At 41.5% G+C, this 25,144-nt stretch overlaps 1 protein-coding gene across 2 annotated transcripts; it reads right to left on the minus strand.

Moving 5' to 3' along the window:
- Positions 1 to 293: 293 nt before the first annotated feature.
- Positions 294 to 22,741, minus strand: CALCOCO2 (calcium binding and coiled-coil domain 2). 2 transcript variants are annotated; one of them, XM_088829002.1, is made up of 14 exons: positions 22,642 to 22,741; positions 15,522 to 15,711; positions 10,991 to 11,093; positions 10,705 to 10,838; positions 9,795 to 9,920; positions 8,824 to 8,912; positions 8,358 to 8,427; positions 7,590 to 7,712; positions 7,215 to 7,301; positions 5,900 to 6,058; positions 4,726 to 4,821; positions 2,864 to 2,999; positions 1,811 to 1,839; positions 294 to 1,317 (listed from the first exon to the last, which is right to left on the minus strand). In XM_088829002.1, exons 2-14 carry the CDS (start codon positions 15,699 to 15,701, stop codon positions 1,138 to 1,140), a joined length of 1,512 nt encoding a protein of 503 aa, XP_088685128.1. In that variant the 5' UTR covers positions 15,702 to 15,711; positions 22,642 to 22,741; the 3' UTR covers positions 294 to 1,137. The 2 variants fall into 2 exon arrangements, with proteins under 2 accessions (XP_088685128.1, XP_055263609.1); XM_055407634.2 differs by lacking the exon at positions 5,900 to 6,058.
- Between the last annotated feature and the right edge of the window lie 2,403 nt (positions 22,742 to 25,144).

The raw sequence follows: 25,144 nt of genomic DNA on the forward strand, positions 1-25,144 counted from the left end.
TTTCTTTTGGTTCAAGTAGGCAGGTCTGGATAGAGGGAATTGAACTTAGTTCACAAAAGGTGCCAGAATCCACACTCTACATATAAAGTTAAAAGAGTAATGAGTCAAGGTTCCAGGTTTCTCAAGCTCATGCTTCCTCAACTCCATCTCCACCTCAATGTAATGGCCAGGATACTCTTGTTGACTAGTTAAGACAGGTGAAGAGAAATCCTTAGTGGGGTCTATAATTCCCACAATCCTTTTGATTATACTTTCCCCATAAGCTTAAAAATAAAAAAAACATGAACTCAAGGTTTATTTTAAATTACCAAAGTCCCTGAAGTAGAGGACTAGTTTATTTTTAGTATTAAAGTGACTAACAATAGTTCTCATTATTTTGACTTATCCTTTTTCAAACTCACTTGCTCAGAAAGTTGCAAACCCATACAGTTTCTAACAAGTCCCAGTAACCATCAAGAAAGGACTCATAACAAAAGTTACGTGCACATGGAACACCAGAGTAGCAAAATGCCACGCAGAGGCATAATACAAAGAGAAAGAAGCCTCTCTGTGGTTTACATAATATTTCATGTCCATGATTCAGGAATGCTTCTGTTGGGAGCTGCGAAATCAAGGTGAGAAAACTTTGGGATCCAAACTGGATGTTTAGGTTCTCTGCCATGCCATTTTGCGCTAGGCCTGAGAAGGAGGAAGAAATTCTCAATTCCAGATCAGTCGCCAGTCCCAGGGTCAGGAGTGAGGACTAAGTACAAACATACTCAAGGTCTGACCTTGAACGGCACCGGGACAACCTGGGAAACTACTCACTTGAGTCAGGCTGGCTGTGAAGAGCCAGGTCAGCCCTATCACAGGCAGGGCCTTTATGCTAGAGACCCTCACAAGAATAGGCATTTTAAGTGAGAGGCTGACATAGTTGGAGTTATATGACTTAAAAGGTTGTAACCCACAAGGATGGAAGTAACAGCCCTTAACACTATGCTTCAGATAATCGACATGACTCCACCTATAGGGCAGCAGGACTAAGTAAATTACTAATAACTGAGGTTAGGCAGGATCTTAGGTCATAACTCATAGAAGAAGCGATAGGTTCTACTGTATAAAATCCACGTACAGTATAGACACAAGAGGCTTGGACACTTAGAGAGTGTGGCAGAACACATGGTCTTCAAAGATCTGCTTCTCTTTTGCTGGGAAGGTCTTGTCACATATTGGACAATTCAAACTAAGGGTTTGCAGGTGCTGCTCCAAGGCCAAGTTGTGATCAAAAACATCATCAGGAAAGTCTGATTTGCAGGTAGGGCATTTCTTGATGGAGAGCTGGGAGGAAGAACAAAGAGGTCAGTCTGAATGCCACATATACATGGCAGAGACCATGTCTGACTTTGCACTGTAGCCTCAGCACCTAGCATACTGCTCGGCAGATGGTAGATGATCAAGAAACAGAAGGTGAATGTGCAAATTCACATTTGGAGATACTCACTAGCGCTTTCTCTAACCCCAGGATTGAAAGGAAGCACTGGATATACCTTGTTTGGCTACCTGCCTGGTTCATCTTTCCTCCCCAGTCCTGCTACCAGACTCAGCTTGCAGGTAGAGATCTTGAACAGAACAATGATGGATAAACTGTGCTTTTCTCTCTCCACCCAAACAGGCTCTCTTAGCTCTTGGCATTGACCAAACTGATCTTGCTGACTTAGAAGTTATCACAATGAAACAAGTCTCCCTATAGTTCTCCCCTAAACTGGATGAAGCAGGAAGGGAAATTTTCTTAAAGCTTTGATGTGGGCAGTCTCATGAATCAAATACTTACCAGGCTCGGGGCAGAACTTTCTTGGATACCTGAGGGTAATAAAAAAGATTTCACTCAATGAAAAAGTATCTATGCACTAGAATGCATTCTCCAGCTGTGTTCAAGCAGCTATTTTCTTTAACCCTCATCATTCCTCTTCTGATTCTTTAGCTCTCATATATATCATTTATTTCGATAGAGGGGATCTAGGTCAATGACGGAAAAGAGGAAAAAATAATGAAGTGGCATTTTCAGTAGCCATTATATAATCTGAAAAAACAATAAACCTATTTTCAGTGTGGAGAAAATGAGATTTTAATGAAAACAGTAACAATTTAACAAGAAAATAGTCTGAGATAGATTTTAAGACCAAATGCACATGAAGTCATTTTTTAAATGAAATGCTTAAAAGTATTTTTAAGGAAAAATAAACTTGTACCACTGTCTATTGCAAAGATGTGATTGTAACTGTTAAAAAATATGATTGCTTTAAGCTGTCCCTAAAAAGCAAGTGAGGTCTCATGTTGCTTTTGGAGACAAAAAAGCAGGAAAGTTCCCTGTGTGGCAAGGACATCTGACCCCAGGTCCATAAATGACAAGACTGGCTGTCACCCCCCCCCCAATTTCCTGTCCTCCAAACCACCCAGGGGTCTCTGTGGTACCAGGGGTCCCTGCTACCCCTGGTCAGGCCATGGGGGTGGCTGCCTCGCCGCCCATCCTGGGCAGCAGAGCCTGCCTCCCGTGCTTCCATTTCCAAATCTTAATTAGCTTCCTTGGCTCTGTGTATATCTTCTACACAGAGACATTTCTCTGATTTATATATTTGGAATATAGCCACGGGACTCAATTTGTGTCTACTGCCTCTAGGCGAATGATCTGATTTGCGACTTCTAGATTCAGATTTATTTCTCAATTAACACTTTTTGCCTGGCAATCTTTCTGTTGGGTACTCAGCTTCTGCCCAGCAAGTCTTAACAATGAGGCTGGTCTTAATTAGCATCTCAGATAAAAAAAATTTAGTGGGGGAATGGGATGCAGGCAGGGGCTTCCCAGCTCAAATGGCAAAGTTCTTACCAGAATATGGGTTTCCAAAGACAAGTCCTGGGTCTTGTCTTGTACCTCCTTGATTCGAAGTGGGCACTTGATATGACAAAGAGTCAGAGTCCAGACCCATGTAACTCAGCAGTCTGCTGTTCTCTCTCTTCAAAAACTAAGGAGAGAGTATTCACAGAGATATGTTGAAAGACAACAACAAAGAATGGCCACAAGGAACTGGCCACAGATGCTCATTACAGGTAGTTGTCAATTAACAATGTGGCACCAGAGAAGTCCAAGAAGTGATAAACCGTTATTCTTCAAAAGGGGAAGGAGCAGCCTCAATATTCCAAAGATCTGAGGTCTTTTTTTTTAAGATTTTTTGATGTGGACAATTTTTTCAGTCTTCATTGAATTTGTTACAACAGTGCTTCTGTTTTGTTTTTTTGGTCACGAGGCATGTAGGATCTTAGCTCCCCAACCAGGGATTGAACCCAAAACCCTTGCATTGGAAAGCAAGGTTTTAACCACTGGACCACCAGGGAAGCCCCAAAATCTAAGTATTATATCTGAAATTAAATATATACTTGATTTTGTTTAGAATCAATGCAAAAAGAAATTTACAATCTTTAAACACATACCAACTGAAGTGGGTATAGCAGCTGTGTGGATATGTGAGGGTGGCAGGAGCTATATTAAGACTAAAAATGTTGTACATTATTGAGACCAGAATGCTTCTTTTAGTCTCCTTCCTAAAACAATTTTCTTACACACTGTGAATGTTCTGATATAATTTTCCCCTCTTCATGTTTTATCCCATCAAATGGATATGCTAACAGAGTGAGTGGGAGGAAGGAAGAGAGGGAGGGAATGCAAGGAAGAATGTAAATCAAGCTGCAAGGGAGACAGGTGACATTTAAAGTCCTCAGAAGGAAGAAAATTAGTCAACTTCTAAACATCTTAAGGGGGCTTTACTATAGCTCTTAACAAAGCTTCCAAATATCAGATGTTTTTCGTGTTGTAAGTTGTGTGCATTCTTCCTTTCCCATCTTCTGCATACCTCTCCACCCATGTTATCGACTATTTCAAAGTCAAGGTACTTAACTAAATTAAGAGGATGAGAATGACAGGACCAGAAATAGACCCCAAAGTCCTTTTGCAAAACTGAAGCACATTGGCACAAATGATATAATCAGAGGTAGAAGGATGACTGAAGGCACGGCTCAGAAGCATTATGGAGAGGGAGGGAATGCAAGATGAAGAATGGCTGGAGGTACAGATCAGAGGAAGAGCCAGAATGCATGGACACCTGCTCTTTGATGCTAGCAAGTATGTGAGAATGACTTTAAGTTCAATCTTTTTATTTGTTGCCATCATCATCAATCAATTAATAATAACGTGTTTAATAGATCAGAAAAGAAATACTGGTTGGATGAATGAATGAACTGATGAATGAATGAGTGCACAGTATTTCGGGGGGCCTACCATGGGTCCAGCACTGGTACAGATCACCACTTCTGTTCCTAGTTTGGCAGCAGAGAAAAAGAAAAATGTTGTGCGGAAAGAAAGGGGTCCCTTGGCTACATAGCATTAAAATGACGTAGGATATTATTCCCCAAATACAATACTTACAATAGCTGTGGAGTTAAAAGCAAAAATAGTAACTTAGATCTTCATCAAGGCTGTTCCTTTCAAGTTGACTACTTCCATGCCAAACACGTTTCAGTTACAGAACAAAGAGTAGGTTTTGTGGTAGATTAGGAAACCAGATGAAATGTACTCTTTGTTTAGGGAAACTGTTTCATCCAATGTCCCAGAAAGAGCACTTTTAACTTTTTATGTTATCACCACATCTCTGGGTCATCCTGCTCCTTCCCTTTAAAACTCTTTTACACACTTACATCATTTTCCTTTTCCATTTTCTCTTTCTCTCTCTGTAGAACATTATATATTATCTTGTTCTCACTCAGTCTTTTTGACAGGTCCATGTTCTGGTCCTATCAAAAGAAAAAAAATTAGGATTAGGATCACATATTGTAGCCTGGATCTGAGGTGGGATACAAGGAGATAGTGGAGGATCTGGTTTCCAAAGTGGTGGGACTGAGGTGGCAGGGAAGGGACCAGGGATAGGGACGAGTGGTGCCACGGAGGGGATGCAGACTTCCAGGTGACTTAACAAAATGCCTGAAGGCTGGGGCTGGCATCAAGATGCCGGTTTCTTTTGGTTTAGCTGGCAGTAAGTGACCAAAGAGAGAGTCAGCTTGGGGGAAACCTCAAGACTGACTCATCAGAATGAGGGATAGAAACTCCACCCAACCATGGAAACAATCATCTTTGTCTTGAATGAGCACATCACTGAATGCACAGCGAAGTGCCGAGTAAGGCTGGTGTGACTCCCAGCGTGAGGACAGGCATGTAGACTCAAGTTACGAGGAAGAAGGAACCCTGGATGGCATTTATCCAAGGCTACAAGGAACCCAGACTGGGGTCTTGGGCTTTCCAGTACAATGGGTTCCCCTGACTATTTTCATGGACCCAAAAGTCATAGGCACGCTTCAGTGCTTCCCGTCTCCTACCTACATACGTACACATGCGCATACCTCACAGAAACACTTAAGCTAATCTTACTAGTTGTGGGGTTTTTTTTCAAGATTTTTTTATTTGAATGCTGGTGCCCAAAACGCTGTGCGCTTCTAGCCGACCCTGAGGAAGTAATGCCAGAGGGGGCTACCCGATGACAGTGCTGACTGGAGGCTCCTGGCTCCCCATCCCCATTGGCTCCTGCTGGCTCTTCTGGTCCTGCTTCACTTCCTCAAAAGGCAGAAATAAGAAAGGACTATCTGAGTCCACACAGCAACCCACTCAATGGTTACAAAAACCTTCCCTGAGACCCATGGCTAAGCTGAGGCTTCTATTTCCAGGGATCCCCAGACTGGTTTCTGGCCGCAGACTCCATCCCTCCTCTTTTTAGCAGAAGGATAAATCTCTCTCCCTAACAAGGGTTTAAAATCCTAGTCCCAGAACCACAAACCTTCATACCCCTTGCTTCCTGGGCCCCACATCTCTGTCACCTACCCTTGTGGCAGCCCTGAGTTGCCTGATCTGTTTGTGGAGACGTTGACACTCTTTGTATTTCTCTAAGAAACAGGCTTTCCCGGCCTCTACTTTTGCCTTTAGGCGTTCCACCTCTTGTACTAACTGCTCCTCCACTGCTGTTTTCTTGTTCCTAGGCTCCTGAAGCATAAGATATATAGTCCTCAGAGTTAGGGGCCTTTTGCATGCATGAGGAATAAAGAATGCTATCAGATAGCTGGGGAGGCCCTGGGTCTTGAAAGTATTCCATGAAAACCAAGGAAACCCATATCTGCCACAAGGAGGTTCAAACCTTTGAATGGCTATAGATTATTTACAAACACCAGTAATTTCTTTGCCACATCAGAAGTCACAAACTCAACAGTGCCAATAGGAGCCTGGCAAGTAATATGATTGAATGAAGGAGCGGGATGCCATGAAACAGTGAGACTGCAGCCACGTGGGGCATGCAGGACCCATCAGAAGGATCAGCAGTTATTCAGCTCTAGACACCACTGATAGACAGGAATGTTGGCTCAAATGTTGCCAGAGCCTCTGATTTTTCAAGAAGCTGGAAATACCACTTTTTTAAAAATGGGAAATATACTTGCTGATTTTCAAATTTTGTTGAATCTATTCTTTAGTACATCAAGCTAAAATACACAGTAACATATATAGTAGGTACTCAATCACTGATTGGATAATGACTGACTGAATGAATGATGCATGCATAGTATGAGTTACGTTCCCAATAACTGGATAGTCTCCACACATCAGGATTTCTCAGTGCAGAAAATGGGATTTCTAGCACTTGTTATCACCACAAGGCCTCTTCTATAACAATATATTACAGGAAATTATTAGTCAATTAGGCTTTCATCACTGTGTTGCATAGCTTAGAATAATGTATAAGGATGACAATTTTAACATTATATTAATATTAATTATAACAAAATTTGACTACTATAATATTTTCTAATTTAGAGCTCATTTTATAATCATTAATATGTCTGCCCCCACAGTAACTCTTTAAGAAGGGGGCAGGGGTTATTCTGTGTGATTCCTTACCCAAGGCTCTATTTACAACCTGTCATGAAGTTTGACTTACAATATTCCTCTGTCACCCAACACATATTAGAAATGCCCAGCTCTCCTAAATAGTTTGTAAAGATCAGATTCTCTGTCCTTTTGGGTACAGAGAAAGAAGTCCAGAGGTAAATGCTATTCTGATCTGTCAGTTACCCTGTCTATCACCTGAAAATAGGTCCTATCCTTTCCTTAGGCGCCCTCCCACATAGCCATTCAAAGACAGACATGCCGTTAACTCCTGTTGTTTCTTTGCTGCAGTAGTTTCTTTCTGCTTCATCTCCTCCACTGTCTGCTCGAGCTTCTTCTGGTGCTCCCTCTGCAGAAAAACAGATTATGAGTACCACTGCTGGGAAAACACACACACACATGCATAAGCACAAGTGTGCATGCACTGGGGAAGGGCCTGCTAAGCTAATGAGCAAGAGAGGGAAAAGCAAATCTTCTCTTATTAGCTTCTGAGAAAAGCCGTGAGATGCCTCATTTCAGATGGCTTCCCCTGAGACCTTTCCCAGAGCCTGTGATACCCACATATACAATAAAGAAAGAACAATGCATATATTTTTTCACAAAGGTAAAAAAATATTATTTTCTTTCATGACTCTACCTGTTCAGTTAAACTGAGAAAGAGCTGGCCATTCTCCTCTTTCAGGTGCTCCAGCTGCTCTGTCTTATCTTGAACTCCCTGAACAAGTTTCTCCATTTCTTTCCCTTGATTTGACAGCTGAGCCTAAAGCAAAAGTAGTGAATACAGTCGAGATATAAAAGAAGGAAACCTAAAGAGGAACAATGCTTTTAAACGCAAAGTAACATAAAGAGATGTGCTTTCCCCAGCAATTCCCAGCTATCCCTATGAACTTCTGTGTTCTTCAGTTCTACCTTATACCTACTGGAGAAGGGAAAGGCTACCCACTCCAGTATGCTTGCCTGGAGAATCCCCATGGACAGAGGAGCTTGGTGGACTTCAGTCCATTGGATTACAAAGAGTCAGACACGACTGAGCAACTAAGCACAGCACCTTACACCTAAGAATCTAAGACTCAATTGAGTAAAACTTGACAAACTACCCTTTAAAGCCCCTCTCTAATGCACAGCCTCCTAAAAATGAGAACAGTTCTGCTTCTACCCGCTTATCCAGTCTTTTTATTAAGATTTTGCTGGAAAAGATTTTGTAGCTAAAAGAAAAAAATTAGAAAGGATATTGGGGGGTTGGCGGTCAAGAATGGAAAATACACACTCTGAAATTCCAGTCTGATGCTCTGAGAAGTCCATCATTAGGCACCCACTATAATGCACTGCATCTTCCTGGATCACCAGAGTGGAGCGGTGGTGAGGCTAAGAAAATCTACTTTGGCAAAGGTGTGGCATAACCTACCTGAAGCTGATCCACTCTGACTCCCATCTTCTCATTTTCTGAGGACATCTTCTGGTTTTGTTCTTTCAGTCTGTGGAGGTAAGAGATGACTCATTGAAAAATATGCTGATTCTAGCTGAGTTACTCCAGACCATAAATGATTTAAGGCTGCTTTGGTCCTAAGCCTGAAGAGTTATTTTAAAATCTACTAGTCTCTTCAGTCCCGTTCTGGCTCCCTGACCTCAAATTGCAAGTGTTCACTACTTAAAACTAATACCTGAATTCAGGTCATTTGTCTTTACCATTTTGATTCTAATTCTCTAACCCAGACTCAAAGAGCTCATGAGTGAGTCAAAGAGGGAGAATCATACCTATCATTGTCCTAACAGGAAGACTGCACTAACAAATTCTAGAAGTCTAATCTGACCTTGCCTAAAAGTGTTTACAATACGTACAGCAGCTCCTCCCATTCAAGAGTAAGACTCACTGAAGCAGCTCTGTCTCCCAACAGTCCTTCTGTTCTTTCATCGTCTGTTCCAACTTCTTACTGATGCTCTTCAGGGTTTCCAGCTCCTCCTGGAGATTGAAATGTCAAAGGGACTGACCATTTCTAAGGCAGTGTTCAGTATCTCAGGCAGCCAACAAATATTTATTGAGCACTTATAATATGTCAAGCATATACACATAGCAGTGAATGAAATATTCAAGTAAAAGGATTTTCATATTAAAATGTTCTTCATATGTTCTTTCCATATTAAAAATACATTTATCTTAAGAGTTTGGGATTAACATATATAGACTACCATATACAAAACAGATAACCAATAAGGGCCTATGTATATGGCACAGGGAACTATATTCAATATTTATAATAAGGGAAAAGAATCTTAAAAACAGATATATATATATGCATAATCAAATTACTTTGCTATACATTTGAAACTAATACAACATTGTAAATCAACTGTACTTCAAATTATTATTATTTTTTTTTTGTACTTCAAATTAAAAAAAAGAAAGGAAAAAATACATCTACCTTAATTTCTCTTCTAGTGGAGCTTATATTTGTCCATTAACTCATTACACAAATACTTAACGAGTGCCTATACACACCAGACCCTGTTTTGGCACTGCAGACACAACAGTGGACAAAATAAAATTTATTTTTTCCTAGAAAAGTGCTGTCCAATAAATTCAGGAAAGTCATTATATATATAATTTAAAAAATTTAGCAGTCACATTAAAAAAGCAAAAGGAGACATGAAATTATTTTACTAATAGTATATGTATTTAATCCAATGTATCTAAAATATCATTTCAATACATAAACAATAAAAAAGAAATATCTAATATACTAAAATCTGTGCCAGATACTAGTATAACAGAGTCAGATCACACGAAAAAGTGGGTGCTGGACAGAAGCCATCACCCCCATTCACATTTATCAAGCACACATACCTGCTTCTTTTGGAGCATGGCCTGCATGTCTGAGTTTTGCTTCTGGAGGCTGACACAGCTGTCCTTCAGCTCCCGGTTTTCCTTGCAAAGCTCCTTGTTGTGCTGCTCAATTTCTTCCACCTCACCCTACAAAAGAACGTTCCATAAATACGTATTTGGCTTTTTATAGCTCAATGGATATTCAAGTCCTCCTGACATGAAATTCTCATACACTGGGATGGTGAGGGTCTAGCTGATCCCCACTCACTGTAGTGACATCTGTGTACCCCAAGTGGAAGCAACCCCTCAGTAGGTAGGGAAGGGGGAAGAGAAATGTGTCTACCATAAGCACTGAGCCTGCCATTACCAAGAAAGAAAAGACAAAGAAAATTAAGCCACAAGAAGTTAAAAGGGGAAATGACATAAGACTGAAATTTTTTTTCGTGCAAATACCTTATTTCTCCTATCAGACTCAGTTCTGTGAGACCAGAATAGGGTTTTAACAGATTCTTCATTACATCCCTAGGGTCCACCAGAGTGCTGGATGGAACTAGATAAGTAAATGAATCTAACTGAAAGATATTACACAAACAAGTATATCTGCTGTGTCTCTCCTCAAAGGAGCTTATAAAATTTACTGTGGTGATAAGATGTACACATGACAAAAATTAAGTAACTGGGAAAGTTAAGGGAATAACTGAATGCCAAGTGAGTTACACAAGTTTTAGAGAAAGGAGAAATCACTTATTGTTATGCTTCTTATTAACATTCTGAAGTCATTCCCTTCTGAGGGGTTTGAATGGGACTGTGTAAAAATTTTACAACACTGTCTATTAGACATTCAATAAAGGCTTACTGACTAAAATTCTACCCTACCCTGTAATTGCTACTCTTAATGGCAGGAAGGGACTGAGATGAGATGCTTACAGACCTGAGTGGTAACCACCAGGATGTCCTCTTCATTTTCTGGACGGAACTGGAAAGGGATACTTGCTCCCCGGACCACCCCATCCTGATCCACATAGCAGAACTGGTAATACTCGTCATCCTTGGGCAGGTAATAAGCTGGAAATAGAATATGATTTTTAACCCAAAATAAGGTCTATTCAGAAAACTAAAAATCTAGAAGTCTTTTATCTACCCCAGAAGGCTCCAGCTCAAGAGAATTAAAGTCTTGGTTGCTGTTTTTAATACCTTTGATCTAGTATTTTTCTCACCTTTGAACTGGACTTCCTGCTGTTTGGCTGATTCACTGTTTAGGTCAACGGGCAAAGTAACCCACATGAAGGTGTAGTACTCGCGGGTTGTCTTCCATCCAACCTGCAATGACAAGAGGCTCTTGTTCAGCATCTGAAAGTGCTCAGATTTAGGCTCTGTCTTCTGAAAATGCACCTTTCGTTATTTTAAAATTATAGTAGAATAAGTTCATTATCATAAGATCTACCCACAATGGATCAAATCTTAAAATTGGTATGCATGCACATATACCAGTTACTCATAAATTAGTCATCTTAGAAAGAAACAAAAACTGGCCACTCAATACCCAGGATAAGAGTGCCAAATATTGTATCTCTAAGTCAGATACAGTATTGACAGTGATTGGGAAAAAAAGTTGTGGGATTGTGAGCTTTGATTCTGCTATCTTCTTACAATGGTGTACTTGGAACTTCTTAATCAAGAAGCACTGCTGATCTGCCCTCTCTATTGGTTTGTCCTCTACTGTGTCCAATTCAGTCTTGTCACCTATACCAACCTGGTTACACCACTGCCTTTAAAAATGGCTCTTTAAAATAATGTGTGTGTTGGGACTGGATGGGCAAGACAGTTCTTAGATTAGGAGGCACCAGATAACTAGGTCCAGTTTGTAGGATTTTCTTGCTCCAGTGTTTTTCTTAATATATGTTTATTGAAGACTTTTTGGTGATAATGATAAAAAAAATAATCTGGTAGTCATAAAGGCCTCTTCCAGGTATGAAATGTAGTAAGTCATAAGATATAAGGATACTGTAAAATTTGCCTCAGAGCAGAAAGCTGGCTAAGTGGGAAATATTCTCACCAAGTGTGAAAAGGGGTAAAGATGCTCAAATCATATCTGGAAGATAAGAGCATCCCGGAGAACAGAGAGGGAGTCATGGTGTCTTCAAGGGGTGAACACTCAGCAAATAAGAAGCAAAATGACATTTATTGCCATATTTTGACTCTGCCTGAGCCCAGTGGGAAGAGAAGAAACTAAAAATAAATTCTATTTTTATATAGTAAGGAATCAGAGCATGGTTGAAAAGGCTATAAGCTCATCAGAACATACTGGGGCATGTTTTAGTGTCTCATTAATACACACCCCATTCCCGTGAGCACCTCTGAGCCACTGCAGCCTGCGGAGGAACAGGAAGCAGGAATTTTATGGAGTCTTCATTCACACCCTGGAGCTTCTTAATGCACTGTGACTAAAATATCATCTGGGAAGGCCTAAGAATTACTACTGCCTTGGAACAAGGAAGCAACTTCCAGTCGCCTGAGCCTTCTGTCCTTGGCTCCTCCATCTCAGGAGTCCTCGTCCCAGCCTGCCTCTTGCGGTATGACCATGGAACATGGCATAAGGGCCCAGGTAAAGGAGAGTATGGAGCACAGGGCTCTATGTTGAAGGAAGAAAACCTGACTCCCAACCACTTTAGCTTTTATCATTGGTGGTAGCCTTCACTCTATGGAAAACATGGAGCATGCTGCACATGCAGAAACATTTTGTGGGGGCCCCGTGGGGGCCAGGAACCAGTGGTGTTAAGATGAGGAGCTGAGGAGTAGGATTAAGACTACACTGCAAGAACACCAGGAACATTTCAGAAGTGAGCTAGGAAGGGCAAGCATTGAAAAGCAGAGATATTACTCTGCTGACAAAGATATTACTCTGCTCTCCTATAGTCAAGATATTACTCTGCTGACAAAGATATTACTCTGCTCTCCTATAGTCAAGATATTACTCTGCTGACAAAGATATTACTCTGCTCTCCTATAGTCAAGGCTATGATATTCCCAGTAGTCATGTATTGGATCATAAAGAAGGCAGAACGCCAAAGAATTGATGCCTTCGAACTATGGTGCCTGAGAAGATTCCTGAAAGTCCTTGGACAGCAAGGAGATCAAATCAGTCAATCTTAAGGGAGATCAACCCTGAATATTCACTGGGAGGACTGATGCTGAAGCTGAAGCTCCAATATTTTGGTGATCTGATGCGAACATATGACTCATTGGAAAAGTGCCTGATGCTGGGAAAGATTGAGGCCAGAAGGAGAAGAGGGCATCAGAGGATGAGATGGTTGGATGGCATCACTGATGCAATGAACATGAACTTGGGCAAACTCTGGGAGATCGTGAGGGACAGGAAGCCCTGGTGTGCTGCAGTCCATGGGGTCATAGAGTCGGACACAACTGGATGAGTGAACAACAACAAAGGAAGGACAAAACTTTACATTCAGCCCTTAATTCTCTAATTTACCATCTGCTGTTCAAAGGAATTCAGCAGAATAGAGGAAGAAAAGCAGAGGCTTGGGAGTCAAACAATGGTCTCCAAATGGGGAGACCTTGGGAAAATCACCATCTTGAGTATATTCATTTTATTCATCTGTGCACAAGTAATAAAACTGCTTACCTCAGGGGGCTGCTGTGCTGTGAGGATTAAATTAGAAGACACACATCCACACACACACACTGAAAAAAAAAAAAGAAAGAAGGAAAGAAAACCCCATCAAAGACCTAGCACATCATATGTTCTCAAAAAGTTTGTGTTCTCTCTTTATTAGTCTTAAAATTTTCTTTCAGGCTTTAGTGGTGGTGATTGGTGGTTTAGATGCTAAGTCGTGTCCGACTCTTGTGATCCTGTAGACTGTAGCCTGACAGGCTCCTCTGTCCATGGGATTGTCCAGGCAAGAATACTGGAGTGGGTTGCCATTTCCTTCTCCAGGGGATCTTCCTGACCCAGGAATTGAACCTGGGTCTCCTGCATTGCAGGTAGACGATTTACCAACTGAGCTATGAAGGAAGCCCTTCAGGCCTTAGGGTAGGTGGCAAATCAATAGCTTTTAGGGAATTCCCAGGTGGTCTGGTGGTTAGGACTCAGCACTTTCATTGTCAGGGCCTGGGTTCAATCCCCGGTCAGAAAACTAAGATCCCTGCAAGCTGAGTGGCACAGCCAAAAAAATATGATCTAAAAAAAAATACAAACAATGCTTTTTAAACATTTGTTTTTAAAAAGTATAATCCTTTCATTTGATTTAGAGTGACATCCTCGCTGGAAGTTGCTAAGGCTTGGGAATTATAAACAATCAGCCTGAGCAAAATGGAAAAAAAGTCAGATTACCTCTGAAAAGCTGTAATTTTTAATCATTCTTTCTTTCAATTATATATACCTGTACTGTTCAGTAAGCTACTTAATTTAAAGCATATGAAGCTACTTAAATTAAAATTAAATAAAACTTAAAATTTAGTTACTCAGTCACACTAACTACATTTTAAGTGCCATTAGCCACATGTGGCGAGAGCTTACTATACTGGACACCGAAGCAGCCAGTATAGCTCCTTCCTAGAAATTCTACTTGTCAGTGTTAATCATAGAAAGTTCTACTGGACAGCTTAGATACATATAGGGAAGAAAAAAAACAGTTGCCATCTTCTTTCCAAGAGAGAAAACATCCTGCTGTGTCAGGTTTCTGTTAGGACACCTTTAGTCTAATGAGTCAATGTCCTGCAGTCTCAGGAGCTGTCATGATATTCGCCAGTGTCCGTCTGCTTGTCCACTATCCCCACCTCTAAACACCGGCCTTGTTACCTCCAGCTTCCATCACTCTTTCACTTAGCTTGAAATTCCAAACAATTAAGAGAAGGAATTTGATGAGGGATGTGAATTAGCACCAGCTCCTACATACTGCAGTCAAGAATGATGTCTGATTTCAGGATGAACAGTGTTGGCAAACAAGCACATGACATACTGAGGTGTCAGAACAAAGGTCACTGATGCTGGAACTCTGCAGTGTAAATAATGTATGTTTGACCTTTATCTCCTGTCTCTGGAAATAGGACAATTTGTCATTATGGTATGTGAGTAAATGAGTGAGTGTATGTGTCTGTGGCGGGGGGAATGTTAGAGAGAGACATGGCGGGAAAGAAGGGGAAGTAGAGAATAAACTGACTATAATAAAAAAGTACCATTTCTGTACTTGAACTGACATGGTGATTAGACACTGGAAGAGGAAACCAAAGGAGCTCATAAACTTTCTGTTCTTGGAAATCTTCACAAAGAAGCAAGGCACACTTATTCAGGAACAAACTTCTTGGATGCAGGGTATTAACTTTTCAACATCCTTTCCAGATTGGTAACACTCATATTAAAAAAAATTAAACACTGTAGTAACTAAGCAAGTGACATTAATTCACAGAAATTATGTAAGAGGCCATCCACCCCAGTCAGGTCATAGATGAATATTAATTTAAAACATATTTACATTTGGCCTTTGAAAGTGTAATAAGACTTGGGGACTGTATGATTTGCTATCTTAATTTAGCTTAAGACTGAAATTAAAATTTGAGTCCTATAGCACTGTTGATGTGTGAAGGGGGAAGTGCTAGGGAGCTTAGTTTAGGATTTTAACATTGGTCACACATATATGCAAAATGCTTATAATACAGAGACAGACACACACTCAGGTAACTAAGATTCACCTCTGGTTCCTAATCATTTGGTACTAAATTAACACTTACTCTAAAGATGCCAATCCAATCCTTTCTTCGGGGAATGAAATGCTGGGTGAGGGTGTAATAGCATGTGATGTCCCCTCCAGGGATGTAGAACTTCTCCACACTGTTAAAGATGACCTGAGAGAAATGACAGTGGTCCAGCAAGACAGCTGATGTTGGGGGATCTTCTACTGTCTCTTCCATGGTAGGGGTCCTGTTAAGAGATATGGGATAGAATAAGGCTCAAAAGGGTTGTCTGAAATGCCGGAAATTTCTGGGCTCTCATCCAGGGAACATTCCGTTCAGGGCAAGTCAGGAAAAGCAAAAGCCTGACAAGTACTGAGATCACACAACTTGCTTTCTGTTTCACTATGAGCCACTTTGCATTCACAACTTCCTATGCTCTAAGAATTTTCTGAGACTATCTTTGACCTCTTCACCACAGGCACCACCATCCTCATTATATCCTTATCCTCTGCTCAGAGCTAATTTTCTCCCTTTCCACTAAATGCCTTAAGAAAGGCAGCCTAGAGGAAAATGCCCTGAGATGGGAACAGTAAGACTTAGATTCTAGATTTTTTATCCCAACAAGTCCTGTGACGTTTGGAATGTCAATTTCTCTAGATTTCAGCTTCTCTATTCAATTCCATTCATCCTGTATTATCAGATCCTTCTTAATATTAAAGCACTCTGCTAGGGGCTGGGAATGAGTGCAGAAAGATAGGCATAAGAGAAGGAGATTATCTGACATGCAGTGGTGATAAGCACAGGTTCAGAAATCAAAATGCTGGACTTCAAATTCAAGCTTCACCACCTATAAAATGCATGCCTTTGAGTAATTTATTTAACTGGACTCTGCCCATGGTTTCTTATCTGTAAAATGGGGCTGATAACATCTACCTCATTCTTTGTGTGTACGTGTGAGCATTAACTGAAATATAGGTATACCTTGAAGATATTGCAGGTTCAGTTCCAGACCATCTCAATAAAGCACATACTAAATAAAAGTGAGTCACACAATTTTTTTTGGTTTCCCGGTACATATAAAAATTCTGTTTACATTATAATCTATTAAGTGCTCAGTAGCATTATGTCTAAAAAAATATACTTAATTAAAAATATTTTGTTGTTAAAAAGTGCCAAAAGCAACATCAAAGATGAATGATCACAGATCACCGTGATAAATATAAAAATAATGAAAAGTCTGAAATATTGCAATAATTATCAAAATGAGACATGAGTGAGCAAATGCAGATAGGAAAATGGCACCAACAGACTTCCTTAAGCTATGGTTGCCACAAACTTTCAATTTGGTAAAAAATGTCAAAAGTATCTGTGAAACACGATAAAACCAGATATGCCTATAATGGACAGTGACTAGTCCTTAAATCAGTACCGGTCATAGAGTAGGCAATTCACACAAAGTAAAGGCATGTTTAATTGCTAAGTTATATCTAACTCTTTGTGATGATGAACTGTAGCCTGTCAAGCTCCTCTGTCCATGGGATTTCCCAGGCAAGCATACTGGAGTGGGTTGCCACTTCCCTCTCCAGGGAATCGAACCTGTGTCTCCTGCTTGGCAGGCAGATTCTTTATCACTGAGCCAACTGGGAAGCTCCTAAAGTCATGCTGAGTGACAGAATAAAGTACTTGGACAAAGTCTGCATAAAGAGAGGGCTTAACAGATGTGATTATTACTTTTGTGGGTTTTTTTTTTTTTTCCTTTTTCTGGCATACAGTCTTTGCCCTCAAAAGGGTTGCAATCTGATATGGAGGTTAGATGAGAATTTAAGTGACTGTCAAATGGATAAATACATGCAAAATGCTCCTGGGTTCAAAAGAGGGAGAGATGAAACTGGTTAGGAAAATAAAGAAAAGCTTTGAGCAGGGAGTGGAATCCTGGGTAAGTCCTTAAAGAAGATTAGGGTTTTGACAAGTGTGTTTGGGGGTGAGGAAACTTCAGATGAATGTAACAGCAGGCATAAAAAGCAAAGAGGAAAATGCAGTCCATGTTTGGAGGACAGCAAGCAAGTCTGGATCTCTACAAAATGGAGACAGTAAGCTGCATTTCACCTTTCGAAGTCATAGTACACATTAAATGTGATCAAGGGTGGGGAACTATTGAAGAGAAAAAACAATATGCAAAAGAAACAAAGTCTTTAGAACTGTCAGGACCTGATACTTCCTGCCCTTCAAAAGTCACATGTCCTGTGTTCTAAATGCCTCTTTAGTCTAACATTTAGTGAGTCCATGTTACTCAATCCTCAGCTGTACTGGGAAATAAGAACAATACTGCAGCTCTACACAGCAGATGAAGAAAGAGCTGTACATATGCAAAAACGACATAATACCTTACAGATTCAGCTGTTAGAACATGTTGGAAGATTGTATACACACACATGCAAACACAACTTAAAAAAATAGTAGTACAATAACCAAAAAACACAGTAGTTCTTCTGGCTCTGCCCCACCCACTTATTTCCTGGTTTTATTTTGAACTCTAAGCAAACAGGCTTCCTCTTCCAGCTCCCCCAGAAGTAAGTTTTTTCACAGAGAAGGCAAGAGGACTTTGAGGTACTCAACTATCTGTTCTTGGGACTGAACTGAGGAGCTAAGAAATGTATTGGCTTTCTGGTTTGTGACAGTTTGGCCACATCCTCAATGTCAAAACTCAGATCAGTTTTTCTAAGGAAAGGAGAGGTCACATTCCAATCTAGGCCAGTACTTGTTCCTCCTGATAGGCTGTGGTCTGCTGATCTGATGAATGCTGCGGGAGAATGGGAAGGGAGATTTTTCAGCTTGCAGACCCCTGTCTTTCCTAGTGGTCTTCAGTCCACTGAGGCCAGCATAGCCCCTGGGTCCTAAGCTTGGAGCACCATTTATCCGAGCATGTGACTTGATCTGTGCTTTACACATGGATAATGATCAACATCTCAGGTAAGAGTGACTTCAGGCCCTGTCTCTCAATTAACCTAGTATCATCATACTCTGTTCTTTTCCTTCATAACACTATCATAACTGTATATACAACACTAATGCTAGCCCATCGTAATCACTAACTAAGTACTCACAGAATAAATGAATCAATAAGATAAGCATGTAATTCATCAAAAAGTGAAAGGAAGGAGCTTTGTAGGTAAACAATGGTGTGTATGATGGTGGTGCTAATTCTTGTCTTTAGCCCTGCTCCTAATTTGTTTGGTGTCTTTGGAGAAGCTGCTGTTTCTCAGTTTTCTCTTTTCTAAAATAGGGTGAGGAGCAAGTTGCTGGTGGCTAAGTGGTTAGGATTCTGAGCTTTCACTGCTATGTCTGGGATTCAGTCTCTGGTTGGGGAACTGAGATCCTACAAGCCACACGATGTGGCCAAAAAAATAAAAAATAAAGTAGGGTAAAGAGATGAAAATCTCCAAGTGCTATGTCAGTTCTTGGTATAGCTGGTTCAGCGGGCAGAGCTGGTTCAAGTGGCGTGGTGCCAAAAAAATAAAAGGCACAGCTTTTATTTCCTTGAGGACCCATAAAATTCACACTCCATTACCTGCCTTCCACGCACTCAAACTCTGGCATGCTGTTTTGCAAGCGTATGCTATTCCGAAAGGCAGGACCAGTCAAGGGAGGGGAGTTTGGTACTGCCTCTCTTTCTTTACTAGAAAAACAATCAATCTATAAGTTAGCTCAGAACAGAACACTGAAGAAATGACAGCATACGTACACAAAATGACATGACAGAGCACATGCTCTGAGGCTTGAGTGTACAGCCAATGGAATCTTTGTTGTTGTTCAATCACTAAGTCATGTCTAACTCTTTGTGACCCCATGGACTGCAGCACACCAGGCTTCCCTGTCCTTCACTATCTCCCAGAATTTGCTCAAACTCATGTCCACTGAGTCAGTGATGCCATCCAACCAACTCATCCTCTGTCGCCCTCTTCTCCTCTTGCCCTCAATCTTTCCCAGCGTCTTTTCCAGTGAGTTGGCTCTTTGCATCAGGTGGCCAAAGTATTGGAGCTTCAGCTTCAATATCAGTCTTTCCAATGAATATTCAACATTGATTTCCTTTAGGATTGACTGGTTTGATCTCCTTGAAGTCCAAGGGACTCAACTCTCAAGAGTCTTCTCCAGCACCACAATTTGAAAGTATCAATTTTTTGGCACTAAGCCTTCTTTATGGTCCAACTCTCACATCCATACCTGACTACTGGAAAAATCATAGCTTTGACTATACAAACCTTTGTCAACAAAGTGATGTCTCTGTTTTTTAATATGTTGTCTAGGTTTGTTATAGCTTTTATTCCAAGGAGCAAGCCTGTTGATTTCAAGGCCAATAGATGGGACTCTGACATAGTTACTTTTTTTTTCATCTCAGTTTCCGAAATGATTAAGGTCCTCAGAGGAGGAAGGCAATGTATTTTAAAATGAGTCTCCTGAACTGGCTCCTGGCTTCTAAGAAAACCTGACACATTTTCATCTAATAAGCATCTCAAGACTAATATACCTCTCCGAGGACTGTTCCATGAGGGCATAGATTCTCTTATATTCTCCTGAAGAAAAGGAACAAAAAAGCCAGGTTCTAATCCTGCTCTTTCTGAATGAATCTGTAAACTACACTGATAACACTTTTTAGCAGAAAAATTAAAAAATGTTTTAAACTTTCTGATTAGGTTCTAACTGCAAATATTCAACCAAATCATCTTACCAATTCTCCTAAAGAATTTTCCTCATTATGCTAAATCAGGAAGAATAACCTTATAAAAAAAAATAACTAAAATTCTACCACACAAATGTTAGCCTTTTATACCAGTGGGCACATGTTTCATGAGAAATGAAGACTATAGATAAATTTCCCTGGATTAGTTCACAGAAAGCAAATGCATCTGAAGCCCAGAGAGAAATGCTAATCAATTCTTCATTTGGGAACAGTTAAAAACAAAAGACACATTCAACCCAATTCCTTCATCCTTCTGCTTACTTAACTTTCTAAACTACTAGCAATTAGCAAAATGGATGAACTGATTGGAATCCCCATTCCCCCTGGCCCTGAAGAGGTGCTTCCACAAAACTACCCTTTAAAGAACACTGACAACAGCTATTATGGATGTGTAGATGGCCCTGAGATGGGGAGCAAAAGCAAAGATACATAGTCACTGGTCCTCAGATTATTACAGCCACTTGCTTTAATCCAAATTTTCCAAGTTCATTCTAGTTCCTTACCTATAATCTTTCAGTGACTTAAGTAAATTTTATACCCCCAGGAGACTTTTAATGCCTAATTCACTAATAATTGTTTGGATTTGTTACCCAGTTTATTCTAAGCAGCCTTCATCCCATATACCACATCACTGTGCCAAAAGTCCTAAGGAAAAACAGAGAAACAGTTCTGAGCAACCAGAAGAAACTGCAAAAAGCTCAAAGCTGTGTACTCAGTCTCCATTTTCTTTCATTTCACTTTACTGAGATTTTATACTTTTTCTGTGAAGAGAGTGATTATGCTAACCCTTGAAGTGACAAGGGTAGTGACAGTGTTTGATGTGTTGCAGAAAGGGAACTAAGTTAGGAGCCAAGAGACCTGCATCCATTAGTTCTGCCACTAACTAGCTCTGAGATCTTGGCCAAGTCACACTACTTTTTAAACCTCAGTTTCCTCATCTGTAAAAATGCATGGATCAGGCAAGAAAATCTCTAAGAAACTTTCCAGCTATAATGATGATCCCAAGTGAAGGAAAAAGGAAGTGAAGACAGAGTTTAACTGTCTTCATATAAGAAAATGAGGAAGCATGGAATTATATTAATAAGCACAGTCAAAAAATTTGAAGAGCCCTACTTGCACTCTGACTCCAAAGTCTGCAGGATGTGTTAGTGTTGTGTAACTCTTACTACCCTTCTCAGAGTCCTTTCCACTCCACAGATGTCATTTCTGCAAAAGGGTAGAGTTTCAGATAGAGGCCCTCTGAAAGCATCTGTGAAAGTGAGTCACCTGGATATTCCTTAATCATTAAGGATATTCCTTAATCATTCCTTAATCATCTACATAATCTAAAAAGGCCTACTGTATTAAATTCTTTTGCTTTTAAAGGTTTTTGCAGTATTGTAGTTGTTATATCAGAGAAGGCAATGGCAAGCCACTCCAGTACTCTTGCCTAGAAAATCCCATGGACACAGGAGCCTGGAAGGCTGCAGTCCATGGGGTCGCTACTAGTCAGACATGACTGAGCGACTTCACTTTCACTTTTCACTTTTATGCATTGGAGAAGGAAATGGCAACCCACTCCAGTGTTCTTGCCTGGAGAATCCCAGGGATGGCGGAGCCTGGTGGGCTGCCATCTGTGGGGTCGCACAGAGTCGGACACGACTGAAGCGACTTAGCAGCAGCAGCAGCAGTTGTTATATAGCTTTTATATTATTCTACTCCGCTCCAACCATGGCTACTTGTTGGCTTACATCAGAAGCAAAGAATCCAAGGGATAGAAAAAAGTTTAAATGTCCAGGAGTGTTGAACTCAATAAATAAAAGTGGAAACATTAGCCCCCGAAATAAATTGGGGGGAGTGCTGGGGGGGAAGGACTACAGGAGATCGATGGTAAAGAAGCAGGTCACCGCACTCCAGCTGCTCTCTCTTCTCAGCTGTCTAGAACATCTCCAATTACAAACGGCAACTGAACGAAGGGGGCTTCAGTGATCAGGCTGGGGAAACTGAAACCCAAAGAGAAAGTAACTTGCCCAGGGTCACTGGGCAGGGTCCCGCTTCTGCCACCAAGCAGACCGCGATGACGATGACATCAAGCACGGGAATTAAGGAGCCAGCACGACCTCGGCCGGCGAGGGGGGCATGACGCCGTGACTTCAACACCCTCACTCGGGTCAGAGGATTCCTTCTGTCCCAGGGACCGCCCACGCGGCCCCGGGCACTGAAGCCCTGCTCTCCTCAGCAGAAAACTGCCCTCAAGCCTCCAAAGGCCGCGGAGAGGCTCCAGGGGGCCCATGACGTCACTCCCACTTACGGTCACCCTAGAAAGATGAAAGGAGGTGAAAACCGAAACCAGCCCCACCTCCGCCCGCCCATGGCCCTTTCTCAGGACTGGAAGTGTGAAGTCGGAGAACCTGAAGGCCCAACTGTCCCTAACTGCCCGTCTTCGCGCCAGAGACTCACCAGGGGCTGCAGCCAGCGGCAGCGCAACAGCAACAGGGCACAGAGGGGATCAGAGGCGGGGCTAAAAACCCAGGGACGAGCGGTCCTGTCTGACCCCGCCCACCACGTCATAACCGTCAGCAAGTCCCGCCCTCACCGCGGTGCTTTAGGGGACTTGTAGTGCTCAGATGCATGGGTTCCAGGGTTTTCCGTCACCTTGTGTGTTCAGGAGCAGCAATCACATCCCAAAGAGCTTATTTCTTCCCCTAGAACGAGACATTTACTTAAAAAAAAAAAATTCTTTCAGTTTTGAATGAGAAAGCTGCATACATTTGAAGGACCATTGAAGATCATCTTCATTTTTCTCCTGCCTCCACAAAATACTACACTAAGAGTCTGTCTCGTCAAGGCTATGGTTTTTCCCGTGGTCATGTATGGATGTGAGAGTTGGACTGTGAAGAAAGCTGAGCGCCGAAGAATTGATGCTTTTGAACTGTGGTGCTGGAGAAGACTCTTGAGAATCCCTTGGACTGCAAGGAGATCCAACCAGTCCATTCTAAAGGAGATCAATCCTGGGTGTTCATTGGAAGGACTGATGCTAAAGCTGAAACTCCAATACTTTGGCCACCTCATGCGACGAGTTGTCTCACTGGAAAAGACTCTGATGCTGGGAAAGGTTGGGGGCGGGAGGAGAAGGGGACGACCGAGAATGAGATGGCTGGATGGCATCACCGACTCTGGACATGAGTTTGAGTCAACTCCGGGAGTTGGTGATGGACAGGGAGGCCTGGCGTGCTGTGATTCATGGGGTCGCGGAGAGTCGGACACCACAAAGAGTCTTACAGACGAGGATGCCTTTGGCATTTAATCATGCCTCCCACCTGCTCAGGGAGACCCAGCAATCTCCCTGGGTGCCCTAGTTTGTGGTTCATCATTTCCCCTCTAGAAAGAAATTATTCTTTAATGTTAACTCTGTCAAAGTAGTGCTCTTTCTAATTGGGTTAAGAATAAACTCAGTAAGAGTTCCTGCTAAGTCAGTTTAGAGAATTTCCCCACCTTTTGATATCTGATGAAACCCTGGACTGTCTTCAGCAAGAATCCTGTAAGTAGGTTTAGCAACAATCCCCTCACCTTGATGTCTTCTCTTAGTAATTTTCCATCCGCTTGTCCTTATTGTATTTGGAGTCGAGTGCAATCTCTCTCCTTTAGTGTAATGTACCCATTGCAATAGTCCTGGATAAAGTCTCTCTTTTATCATGTCAGGATAATTATTTCTTAACACAGAACACGCTCACTATGGAAGATTAAATTCAGAAGTGCCCCTTCTCCTAGGTGCAGCATCTGTCTAAATCTGAAAGGTAACTTTTCTGTGTCATTTAACACGGGAACTCATGCCCCCAAAGCCGCTTGAGGTTTCAGGCAGGAGAATGAGTGTTTCTTATTCTGCCTTCTCACAAGATTCCTGGCACTCAACTGAGATGAAAGGATGGTGGGACATGATGAGTAAACGCAGGGGTGGGGTTTCTGTTGAAAGTTCTAATTACCTTCTGAGTTACCAAAATAATACTCTTCTATCTAAAACTCTGTCTACTGTGGTGAGTGATCTCAGAATCCTGGATATATTTCCATTAATGTTACTTTCTAGTCTTTTGAAAAGCACTAAGAGCTGACACCTCCTACACACACACTGTATAATCATAAGGGATTTGATTTAGGTCATATCTGAATGGTCTAGTGGTTTTCCCTACTTTCTTCAATTTAAGTCTGAATTTGGCAATAAGGAGTTCATGATCTGAGCCACAGTCAGCTCCTGGTCTTGTTTTTGCTAACTGTTTAGAGCTTCTCCATCTTTGGCTGCAAAGAATATAATCAATCTGATTTGGTGTTGACCATCTGGTGATGTCCATGTGTAGAGTCTTCTCTTGTGTTGTTAGAAGAGGGTGTTTGCTATAACCGGTGGGTTCTCTTGGCAAAACTCTATTAGCCTTTGCCCTGCTTCATTTTGTGCTCCAAGGCCAAATTTGCCTGTTACTCCAGGTGTTTCTTGACTTCCTACTTTTGCATTCCAGTCCCCTATAATGAAAAGGACATCTTTTTTGGGTGTTAGTTCTAAAAGGTCTTGTAGGTCTTCATAGAACCGTTCAACTTTGGCTTCTTCAGCATTACTGGTTGGGGCATAGGCTTGGATTACTGTGTGTGGTCATGTATGGATGTGAGAGTTGGACTGTGAAGAAAGCTGATCGCCGAAAAATTGATGCTTTTGAACTGTGGTGCTGGAGAAGACTCTTGAGAGTCCCTTGGACTGCAAGGAGATCCAACCAGTCCATTCTAAAGGAGATCAGCCAGTTCAGGGTCGATGCATGTTACAGGATGCTCGGGGCTGGTATGCCGGGATGACCCAGAGGGAGGATAAGGGGAGGAGGGAGGTGGGATGGGGGTTCGGGAGGGGGAACTCATGTACACCCGGGGTGGATTCATGTCAATGTATGGCAAAACCAACCAATATAATATTGTAAAATAATTA

The sequence above is a fragment of the Moschus berezovskii genome, chromosome 20, assembly GCF_049115385.1.
Source record: "Moschus berezovskii isolate FMDL1 chromosome 20, NW_MosBer_1.0, whole genome shotgun sequence".
Taxonomy (NCBI): Eukaryota; Metazoa; Chordata; class Mammalia; order Artiodactyla; family Moschidae; genus Moschus; species Moschus berezovskii.

Coding starts and splice junctions, on each gene's coding strand:
- CALCOCO2 (XM_088829002.1), bottom strand. CDS start 15,701: ATGGAAGAGACAGTAGAAGATCCCCCAACATCAGCTGTCTTGCTGGAC. Junction 7,302..7,589: donor TTCTCAGTTTAACTGAACAG/GTAGAGTCATGA, acceptor GTTTTTCTGCAG/AGGGAGCACCAGAAGAAGCT. Junction 6,059..7,214: donor AGAAACAACAGGAGTTAACG/GCATGTCTGTCT, acceptor CTTATGCTTCAG/GAGCCTAGGAACAAGAAAAC.